At 46.0% G+C, this 11,917-nt stretch overlaps 1 protein-coding gene across 1 annotated transcript in view; it reads right to left on the bottom strand.

Moving 5' to 3' along the window:
• Nucleotides 1-10,910, bottom strand: part of ZNF619 (zinc finger protein 619) — a 28,955-nt gene extending 18,045 nt beyond the window's left edge. Inside the window, exons 1-4 of the mRNA XM_058555549.1 lie at nucleotides 8,513-10,910; nucleotides 7,899-7,984; nucleotides 4,183-4,309; nucleotides 3,484-3,600 (exon numbers count right to left, since the gene is read on the bottom strand). Of these exons, the coding sequence (XP_058411532.1) occupies nucleotides 3,484-3,600; nucleotides 4,183-4,309; nucleotides 7,899-7,922 (268 nt within the window). The 5' untranslated portion in view covers nucleotides 7,923-7,984; nucleotides 8,513-10,910. The remainder of the gene's footprint in view (nucleotides 1-3,483; nucleotides 3,601-4,182; nucleotides 4,310-7,898; nucleotides 7,985-8,512) is intronic.
• Between the last annotated feature and the right edge of the window lie 1,007 nt (nucleotides 10,911-11,917).

Genomic DNA, 11,917 nt, shown 5'->3' with positions numbered 1-11,917 from the left:
AAGAGCCACTTATTTATGCTAGAGGGGGAAGGGATTAAGCAGTATTAGCTTGCCCCAGACATAGGTACATTTTGGAGAGAGACAGAGCCAGTGGATGGTGCCCCAAAGGGAAAGTAAAAATACTGGAGGTGAAGAAGGCAAGAAATGCCATTAGGACAACAAACTTTGTAGACAGCAGAAGTTGTTAATTGAGACAACAGATAAAGAAAAATGGGAAGGGGGTAGAGAAGTTGCCAGAAGGGGAAGCGATGAAGAAAAGCAGAGGGAGCTGACAGTGAGGAAAGAGATCTCTGAACTGGAGAAGAGAGAGCTAGGTAAGCAGCTCTAGTACCACTCAGTGTCCAGACAGCTGGGAGATGCTGTCTGCAACAGTGGACCCGTGGCCCGGTCAAGGCATGAAAGCTGCCCAAATACTTTACAATATTCTGTAGTCTATAAAGAGATGTTCTCTATCACAAGCCTGACTAGGGAGAAAATGGTTTGTAACACTGCCGGTTGTGAGGGGTTCAGGAAAGGACCACTATTTCAAACCCATGTACTGTAGTCCTGGAGAGAGACCTACCTCTGAAAGGAAAAAAGCCATGCCTGGTCGGACCCTTTCAGGACTGGACACGGAACTTGAGGGGAATGGGGACTCGCACCCTCACTGGTGGCACTACAACATACAAACCTTTTTTGCCTTTTTAAGCACCAAAGATCTGACAAATGAAACTTCTAGCTTAGGGGCCGGCTCCATGGCTTAGCGGTTAAGTGCCCGCGCTCTGCTGCTGGCGGCCTGGGTTCAGATCTGGGCGCACACTGACGCACTGCTTCTCCAGCCATGCTGAGGCCGCGTTCCACATACAGCAACTAGAAGGATGTGCAACTATGACGTACAACTATCTACTGGGGCTTTGGGGGGAAAAAAAAAAAAGGAGGAGGACTGGCAATGGATGTTAGCTCAGAGCCAGTCTTCCTCAGCAAAAAGAGGAGGATTAGCATGGATGTTAGCTCAGGGCTGATCTTCCTCACAAAAAAAAAAAAAAGAAAGAAACTTATAACTTAGTGTTTCTTGAGCTTTTTTGACCATGACTCACATTTTAGATCCTGACCCACTACACACACGCTTACACGCACACATATATACTCATAAACATACAAAACTAAAACAGAAACAAAAGTTTCACAAACCCACATCCTTAATAAGAGTGATACATTTATGACAAATTTTATACTATAGTCATGCATTGCTTAATGATGGGGATACGTTCTAAAAAATGCATTGTTGGGTCCGGCCCCGTGGTGTAGCGGTTAAGTGCGCACGCTCCGTTGCTGGTGGCCTGGGTTCGGATTCCGGGCGTGCACCAATGCACTGCCTGTCAGGCCATGCTGTGGCAGCATCCCACATAAAGTGGAGGAAGATCGGCACAGATGTTAGCTCAGGGCCAGTCTTCCTCAGCAAAAAAAGGAGGATTGGCATGGATGTTAGCTCAGGGCTGATCTTCCTCACAAAAAAATTAAAAGTAAAACATAAAAAATGCATTGTTAGGCGATTTCATCATTGTGCGAACATCATAGAGTGTACTTACACAAACCTAGACGGTATAGCCTACTACACACCTAGGCTACTAATGGTACTAATCTTAGGTGACCACCACTGCATATGCGGTCCATCATTCACGAAAACATCATTATGCAGTGCATGACTGTATTTTGGTCCATTTTATTTAAGTCTAGTACAGTCTAGTTTAATTTTTAAATGCTGAGCACAACTCTGGAAGAGTTGCAACCTCTCTTTTAAACTCTGGAAGAGTTTAAAAAACACGGTTCAAGATTCTCAAGAACAGTGGTCCTCAAACTGTGGTCCCCAGGCCATCATCATCTGGGAACTTGTTAGAAATGCAAATTGTCAGGCCTCATCCCAGTCCTACTGAATTAGAATCTCTGGAGGTAGAGTCCAGAAATCCGTATTTTAACAAGCTCTGCAAGTGATTCTGATGCACAGCAGACTTTGAAACCCACTGATCTAGAAACTAAAAAAGGCAGTTGGAGGCTGTTGTTTTAATTGTTTAAGGCTGCACTGTCTGATAAGGCAGCTGCTAGCCACATGTGGCAACAGTCATGCACCACATAATGCTGTTTTGGTCAATGACGAACCACATATACAACAGCGGTCCCGTAAGATTAGTACCATATAGTGTAAGTGTATAGTAAACTATATGGTCTAGGTTTGTGTAAGTACACTCTATGATGTTCGCACAATGACGAAATCACCTAACAACACATTTCTCAGAACATTTCGTTAAGTGGTGACGCATGACTGTGTTTAAATTCAAATTGGGGCCGGCACTGTGGTTAAGGTCATGCCCTCTGCATCGGCGGCGAGGGGTTTGCGGGTTTGGATCCCAGGCATGGACCCACACACCATTCATCAAGCCATGCTGTGGTGGTATCCCACATAAAAAAAAAAAATAGAGGATGATTTGCATGGATGTTAGCTCAGAGACCATCTTCCTCGAGCAAAATGAGGCAGATTGGCCACAGATGTTAGCTCAGGGCTAATCTTCTTCACCAAAAAAATAAAATAAAATAAAAAATTAAAAAATTAAAACTAAAAAAAATTCAATTTAAATTAATTAAAATTTAAAATTCAGTTCCTCAGTTCCGCTAGCCACATTTCAAGTGCTCATGTGGCTAATGGCTGCCATACTGGACAGTGCAGATATATCACATTTCCATCACTGTAGAAAGTTCTATTGGACACTGCTGGTGTAAAGCCTTCGGCAGGCTAAATAAACAATGTGCAGCTGTGGCAAAGAGAACCCCTGACAACTGCAGGCAGACTGATAGGAAAGGTTCTTCATCAAGGTGACCTCAAGTGCTGGAGTCAACCTAAGGGCACTGATTAAGACAGAGTGGGGGTGAATCAGAAAGGGGCATTTGGTTGACAGAGGCTCTGAATAGCATCAGGGAGACAGTATGAGAACAGGGCCAACGAGTGAGAAAGGCTATAGGCCAAATCTCTGGATGGTTCTTTACAGTTACTTCAATTCAATATCTTTCAAAAAGGAAACCACTCATTCCCAATAAATAAACAAGCTTTCTTTCAAAAGCTAGTTTATAATTTATTGTTTAGGAATTCACAAAAATTCCATTCTCATATACAGTTTCATACACACACACAGATACATAAAATGTTCTTATAGAAACAAGTTCTTACTATCTTGTGTTTATATTCCTAAATTAACCAACAGAAACCTATTTTCCCTACAAAGTGTTTGAAATACTTTAACTTTACAAAGACACATGACAGAAAATGAATGTTCGGACTGGCCTTTTCCAGTTTGGGGCTGAAGCTCTAGCAAGAGACATTTCTCTGAATAAGAGTGACCATTTTCATCCCCATAATAGCCATATGACAGAAGAAAACCTTTTTCATGTTAAATCACTAAAAGACAGGCAGAGGCAAAGCTGGAGAGGAAGGTGGTAGGTTCTGCTGCTTACCTGTGCAGACAGCTCTCAGGGCCTCTCCCCTGACAGGGGTCCAGGGATCCAGGCCCCGTGGTGCTTCCCCTCGCTCCAGCTGGAATATCACATCTGGTTTAGGGAATGGAAATACTGCTGAAGGAAAAAGAAAAGGAACAGGAAGTTGAGGAGAGTCCCTCCTGACCCCTCTCAGTCCACCCTCTGCTTTGCCAGGTGAAAAAAGAAGTGGACGTTTCAGGAAACTAAGGGAGGTCACTGCAGAGAGAATCTGGGGATCTGAAGAAGGCTAAAATTGTTTTTCTCAGGAGGAAGCTTATTCCAACTCTGAGAGGACAGAAAGCTCCCACCATCGTTGGAGGTGTGTACATGGGGGTCCTAGGAGACACTCACACAGAGGAGATGGGGCCAACGTCTCCTCCGGAGAACTGGAAGAGTGGCGGAATGAAGTTGGGCCACCGGAAACCTTCCCAGCTCTCTGTGCCCAGAGCAAAGCCCCCTCAGGAGAGTCTCTACCAGGAAACAGGGAAGAGAGAAGTCTTGTTTAAAATCAAAGTGAACCCAGATCTTTCTCCATCAGCTACTTCTGCAACTGGGGATTAGGGAGCTCAGCTCATGGAGCATCAATCCTGGTGGTACTAGAGATTCCAGATCCACTAAGGAGGAAGTCAGGAGCCCCCAAGGGCAGAAACTGAGTGTCCGAGAGGAAGGAGGACTTACCCAAGGAAGTTACATTTGCATAATTCTCCAGCATCACCTCCCTGTACAGGGCCCTCTGCACAGGGTCCAAGCTCGCCCATTGGTTCTGGGTGAAGTATACAGCCACGTCCTCAAAGGTCACTGACTCCTGAAACAACAGGGTGCTGCTCAAGCCCTGCGTGAGGGCAGAGGGAGGCGTCTGAACTCCAGGAAAAGGATGAATCTAGTGGATTCCATGGCTCTGAGCCCCATGGAAGGTTTACTGGCAAGGAGAGCCACCAGCACTGCAGCATTCCCATTTTCAGTGTGCACACCTCTGGGGGCCAATGCTGTCATCCCAGCACACAGTGCAGTACCTACTGTTGTCTGCCTGTGATCACATCACCCTGCATCTGCTTCCACGAGCTGGGTCTATCTTTCTGGCAAGTTCTCTAGACTGACCACAGCAGGTATCTGTCTTTCACCTGCCTCCATCCATCCTGAAGTCCCCATCAGCACCCTCCACTCAGCTTCTCTCTGGTCATCCCCCTCCACATCTTTTACTATAGACAGAGGGGTGATTCCATGCGCTTAGAGCTCCTTTCACTCTGGATAGGTCTCCCTCATTCTGACATCTTGCCTTATCAGAAAGCTGGTTGTCCCTTAAAGGCAATGTGAAGTGTCACCTCCTCCTTTCCTAACACACCTGACTCCAGGGATAAGATGGCAGTCTCCATCCTTGAGCATGGACCTGACCCCTGATCACCTAAGCTCTGTCTGACCTGCTGACACTGGGGTCTCTTTCTGCCTCCCGCTGGGGTCACTTCCACCTTCTCAAGGGAGAAGGAAACCATCATAGGTTGTTTAGGCCTTTGTGCCTTGTCCTATGTCAGTTACTTTTACATCAATTCACTCAATCATTAGAACACATCTGTGAAACACGAATTATTATTCCCATTTTTAGATGATGGGAATCAGTGATATTAAGCACTTTCAAACAGATAAAACAGGAGTCTTCTTTCTCTGAATATGTATGACAAGGTTTATAAGGAAGCAAAAATTTCAAAATGAACTGACCACTTATATAAATTAGTCCCATTATAACATTTCTCCCTGATTCACACTGTACCCTATCCCAGTCTGTCATGTCAACAACCTTCTCTTTGTGTTTTGTCTCTTATGGATGGAAGAAACAATGACAGAAGTACTAGAGGACTGCAGCCATCATTTAAAGATTGATCATGACAAGAATCATCAGTGGATGGTAAATCTAGGAGGAAATTTTGATGAGGAGCAGGATATTTGCATGATCTGAAATGATTCCCCACAGATTTCTTATTAGTTGCAAGGGGAAAATAGTAACTATACAGTGAAGAACAGATAACACCTTGACCAAGAAGTTCAAATGTGGCTAGTGTGACTGAGGAACTGAATTTCTAATTTTAATTAATTTTAATTTAAATAGGCACATGTAGCCAGTGGCTACCTGATTGAACAGACATTCAATTCTTATTGAAAAGATACTTCACTGACCCCAAATGTTAATATTCTGTCTCTACTTCCTTCAGAGTCTACAGCTGGGAACATGGACCTGACTGACTTGCTTTCCTCACATTCTGGCTTCTAACCCTCCACACCTCTGAGACATCTCTCTAATGATCAATGCATTCTTTGTTCCTTGTTTTCTGCAACATTCAGCTTCCCAACATCCTATTCCAACTCTGATCACTCTGCTGCTATCCTTTCCTAGCACTTCCTCCTCCATTATTAAGCAGGGCTGTTGATTTCCCTATATGGGAAGTAGGTAACAGAGACAGCACAGCATAATGGCAAATGGCACAGACTTTAGAGCTGTGGTTCTCAATGGGGTGCAATTTTGCCCCCCAGGGGATATGTGGCAATGTCTGGAGATGTTTTTAGTTGTCACAACCATGGGGTGGTGTAGTCCTACTGGCACCTAGAGGCCAAGGATGTTGCTTAACACATCCTACAATGTACAGAACAGTCCTCCACGACAAAGAATGATCTGGCCCAAAATGTCAATAGTGCCGAGGCTGACAAACCCAGCTCTAGAGCCAGACTTCCTAGGTTCAAATCCCATCCCTGATAACCATTAGCTGTATGACCTTGAATGAAACACTTAACTTTTTTGTGCCTCAGTTTCTTCATCTGGAAAACTGGGATAATAGGAGTACCTATCTCACAGGGCTCTTGTAAGGATGGAATGAGTAAGCACTAAAACAGCACCTGGCACATGGTGTTGTATAAATCTCAGCACTTATTACAACTACAGATGAGACTGGGAGAACTTCCTAGAAGATTCCAAATAACAAATGTTTCTCATAAAGATTGCAGCAAAGACTGATAGTTGCCTAAATATATATACAGACATTCAATTCTTATTGAAAAGATATATATATATATATTTCCCCCCTCCCTTTGTTTCTTAGTGATGGAACCCTAATTTTTGTCAGGACTCCTGGGAAGTTGTCTAAAAGAGAGCAAACTCAGCTGAGAAGTTTGCGTTTTTTGGCATCTCCTCTTTTAGCTGCAATGCCCACGATAGCTGGAGATTGCCCAGCCACCTTGGACCATGAAGTGGCCTTGAGCATGACAGCCAGTGCTAGGGTGGTGAAGCAGAAGACAGAAAGAGCCCGGGTATGTGATAATAGTGGAGCTGCCACACTAGCCTGGGACTCTCTCCCAGACTTCTTGTGCAGGAGAAAGAAGACTCTATCTTGTTTAAGCCACTTGTCACTTGGGGTTTTCTTACTGGAATGTAATCCTGAGTGACTACTATACTCCAGGTAAAGCACCTGAAGAAAACAGACTGCCCTCACAGATACTTAAACATTTCCTAACTTAGAACTAATTTGGGCTTAAGTGCTAAAACAGAAGTAGATGGTCCAATGACCACAAAAATGAGCCACATACACATTGCTCTTAAGTCTCTGGGGTAGAGCTTTCTCATTACATGATACATCCATTGCATGATAACACTCAGCTTTCTCATTACATGCCCTAGGACACTGGAGAAAAAATCAGTGAGATCACCCTCTACTGCCAAGAAAACTCTGGAGGGACATCTGCTCCCAAGGCTGCATGAATTTGTGCCAACAAAAGATACAGGCTCTCACAGAGGTTAAGCTGCAGTCTTTGCACTGGGCTAGAGGCACTGGCTTCAGCTCCAAACTCAGCATTCCTCCAAGAATCCGCCTCCCTTATCAATCCACACCCTCCAAATGCTCCCAGTTTTGGTTCCACTGTATCCTAACCTCACGGTCTGCAGGGCAAACTCCTCCTGTGGATGTGCCTGTTTAATCTCAGGAGGTGGCCTTCCTCTATGTATTGTGATGCAGACTCATAATATTTGAGGACTCCCCAAATTTTAACCTGCCCATTAATTCCCCAGATATTGTACAAATGTAAATTCTGATTCGCGAGATCTGGGGTGAGGGACCTGAGATTCTGCCTTTCTAACAAGCCCCCTGGTGAGGCTGAAGCTGCTCATCTGTGGACCATACGTTCAGTTTGCATGGCTGTCGATTCTCAATTTCTGGAGACTTTTTTGGCTGGTGCTTCCCTCTTTCCCAACCAACCTGATGCTCCCAAGTTTACCTACTCTCCCTCATCAACTCCCCTAACATACTCCTCTGCCGTACTCTATGAATGGAGGCAAAGTTAAGCACCGGACTGGTCCTGCCAGGATCTTCTGTATCTGTTCTGAATATGGAAAGCTGGAAAACAGCTCAGCTCACCTGGGACCGCACTGTCTGGAGCATGGCTGATGACCCCTGGCTTCATGCACTGCCCCCTCTGTTGGGAAAAGCAAGAACCTGCAGAACTAAGAGGAGAGAGAACCACAATGAGACTGACCCTGTCTTGTTTCCCACACTTGCCACCTCTTCCTCCCTCGGTCTCCTTGCCACTCTCATTGGAAACACATATGCTTAGGACACTGGATGCTCTCAATGCACCTTCTCCAGTGCTGCAACTGCTCTCTCTGTACATTCTACAGATCTGCCTGGTGAAGCTGTAAATTCCTAGAAAGAATATCTGTGAAGCAAGAGTCAAGAACTGCAGTGGATTCGCAGCTTTTAAGAAAATCCCTGGCTCACTATAAATGCATAACTAAGTAGTTGGCACTGAATGCTTCCAGTGATCATGGCAAAGACACAAAACGAGCTTCAGGAGAGAAAGTAGGGTAACGGGGCCCCTGGACCGACCACAGGTCGCAGGGCAAAATGATCTGGCCCCGGGGGAAAGGGTAAGATGCTCAGCGTCCTAGTGGGCGATGCTGACCGGAGACCTGACCGGGATCTGAACATTCCACCCCGGGAAGCAGACGACCCCAAACGTCACCGGCCCGTACCCTGAGTACCGGGAGCCAGAGGATGTCAGGCCAGCTCTCCGGGACAGGAAGGACGATCGTGCCTCTGCCGGCAGCGGGGTGGGCCCCGGCTCGGGGCAGCCGCGCGGGCCTCTCGGGAGGCGTCTACGAGACCCCGACGCCAGAGCTTCAGGACAGGGAGGACTAGGCCACCCCCGGGGAGCGGGGTCGCCGAATCCCCGGCAGCTCACCCGGGGCGCCCGCAGCCCTGCCAAACGTAGCTAGGCGGAAGCCCGAGCGGCCGACGCTCCTAGCGCCTCTCTAGGAAGCCGGGAGGCTGGCCCTTCTCCATGGTTCCCCCCAAGCTAGACCCCCCACCACTGCTCCGGCGCCGGCTCTTCCCAGCATTTCTTCCATGGCTCATCACCCCACGTGGACGATCAGTTCTTCAAGGACGGAGATTCACTTTATACTTCTTGTGATGCTTTGAATTCTGGCTTTAACGCTTACTAGCAGTAACCTGACCTGCTAATTAATTTATAGCCCGTCTTGCGTTTAATGGCTTATTTTCTGGACTGTGACCTAAGATCATGAAATTTGGGGTCTGACTGGGTTCAAAGCCTGGCTCCACCATTTATTCACAGTACTGTGGCCTTGCACAAGTTACTTAAACTCTGTGCCTCCGTTTCCCAATTGAGAATGGTAATAGTTTCATACTCATAAATTCAGTGGATTAACTGAGTCAGTCAATTCATGCAAAGCACTTATTACAACTTCTGGTTCTGTACCATAAATAATTCAAAATAAGTGCTAGCTCGGTCGTTGCTGACATTATTATTATTCCTGTGTATCATCGCCACTGTCCTATAACACACTCCCATATCTCTTTCTCCAGTCCAGATATAATAGTCATGGCAATAGTCCTTGCTATCGGCGACGCACTGTTCAGATAGCTTGGAGCTAGAGACCTGTGTGTCAACCTGCCTACTGTTTATTTCTACTTGGCTATCCCACAAGTGCCTAAAAGGCAAAATGTTCCAGACTAATCTCATCATCCTCCCCTCACCATCCTGTTCCTCCTCTAGGGTTCCCCATCTCCGTTGGAACACCACTCTCCATGCAGCCAACTGTCATTCACCTGGGAGTCATCGCTGATTCCTTCCTCCAAATCTCTTCTCACCTGGATTACTGCTGCAGCCTCCTAACTGTTCTCCTGGTCTCTTCTGGCCCCCTCCAATCCTTTCTACACTGCAGTCAAGTGATCTAAGATATGAATCTGGTCACAACAGTTCTAGATGCTCCCTGAAAACCAAACTATCCAACTTCCTAATTTTGCCTATAGGGCCAATTTAGCTCAACACAATTCAACTCAGATTACTGAGTACTAATGTGTGAAAGGACCTGTTATGTATTGGGCATAACGGACCTTGTCCTCACTTTGTCATTTCATCCTTGCCACAATTTTGTATAAGGCAGGTATCACAGCCCGTTTTTTAAGATGAGGTTTATGTGAAGTACAAGAATGCACTCAGGCTGAATGACAGGATGTAAACCTGGGGCTGCCTCTACAGTCAGTCTTCTTCCCCTACGCCATCTCCCTAATGAGAGTAACTGGACAAGTGTGCAGTTCTCTATAATCAGAGTGGACTATTATGTGCCTGCATATTTTAATAATCTCCTGATCTCCTCTTGCACCCCCAACCCAATCCAGTCTATGCTGCCAGATTGATTTTCTCGAAGATTACTCCCTAGCTCAAAATCTTTATTGTCTGGCCCCATCCTATTCTCCTTCCTACTGCTTCTCAGGGGCCTTATACCTCAGTCACTGTCTTGCAGGTCCCTTAGATTGGAATTCCCAATTCTCGCTGTTTCATATTGCACTATTTTCTAGGTGCAGCTTGAATGCTGCTTCCACCCTGAAGCTTTCTCATCCTCTCACCCTTAAATTCTCTTCTGAGCACAACCTCATGGACTGGAGCTAAAGGGCCTTCCAAGTCAATGGCAATCTGACAGAAGCGCTCTCCACTTTCCTCAACAAGCGATTTTGAACCAACATTCTCTGCAAATCTACATTTCCTCACTCCTCCCTTTCTCAGTGTGACCTTGCCTTCTAACTCCAGGAAAATTCAGCGATCACAGTGAGACATTCTCAATTTCCTGAGAGCAAACCTACACACTTAGCATCTAAACTCACTTTTTCTTCCTTTTCAGGCAAAGGACATCGCTCCTGTAAAGCTCATCAATCCCTCCTCTTCTCGAGGCTCCATTCTGTCTTGTTTTCTCAAGAACCAGCCCCTGTCCTCCAATTAGCTGCTTTTCCAGAAGCATTCAGACTTGCTCAAGTCACTCCAACTTCACAAAATCACAACCTTCAAACTCCATATAACAGTTCTCCTTAACTTACTGTCCTCTTCCCCTCACTTTGACAATCTCAACCAAAATTCTTCTGTGGCTTGTCTCCCTCCTCGTTTCCCACTCCTCTGCAATCTTTCTCTAATCGATTTTTGTCCACTTTAACCCTGGGCAATCTTAGAATGACCATTACCTACCACGAACCCTTAATCTGTCCTTGAGACTTCTCCTTGTGTCATAACTATCACAGGTATTACCATGAGCCAATCACTGGGCTGTACCATTGTGATTTCCCTACTCCATGAAGCATACCTATGTAGAAGAGGAAAAGTGGGCTTTCAGGGTAAGGGACATGCCTAAATCACAACAGTTTTTTAAGTGGCAGAGCCAGGATATGAATACAAGTTGTCTACACCCTCGCATATTTGTCCAGACAGTCTGTATCATGTCTTAAAATCATTTCCCCTTTTCTCCTACAGCCAGAGCCAGAAATACAAGCCAGAAACCCTTACCACATTTGGTTTCCTTACTTTCCTTCCAGCCCAAACCATCATCAAGGCCTAAGTTCTGGCATCACCACTACTACTTGGTCGGTTTGGACCCTGGTCAATGTGAGTACTGCCAAGCTTCATACCACCATTTCTGACCTTCCCAGTCTTGATCTCTTAAAATTTAGTCCAACAGCACAATGATCTACACCTGAGGTATCTCTCCACTTAAAAATACTCAATGGTTGGGGCCGGCCCGGTGGCGCGGGCGGTTGGGTGCGCGCGCTCCGCTGCGACGGCCCGGGGTTCGCTGGTTCGGATCCCGGGCGCGCACCGACGCACTGCTTGGCAGGCTATGCTGTGGCGGCGTCCCATATAAAGTGGAGGAAGATGGGCACAGATGTTAGCCCAGGGCCGTCTTCCTCAGCAAAAAAAGAGGATTGGCGGATGTTAGCACAGGGCTGATCTCCTCACCAAAAAAAAAAAAAAAAAAAAAAAAAAAATACTCAATGGCTTCCTGCAGTAACCCACGGATCTAACTACCCCGCTTCCTTGTTCTGTGGTCTCTCTAACCAGTCCTCTACATTCCTGACATTCATGCTACCCT

The sequence above is a fragment of the Diceros bicornis genome, chromosome 2 (assembly GCF_020826845.1).
Source record: "Diceros bicornis minor isolate mBicDic1 chromosome 2, mDicBic1.mat.cur, whole genome shotgun sequence".
Lineage (NCBI taxonomy): Eukaryota > Metazoa > Chordata > Mammalia > Perissodactyla > Rhinocerotidae > Diceros > Diceros bicornis.
This window is presented reverse-complemented; position numbering and strand designations above follow the sequence as displayed.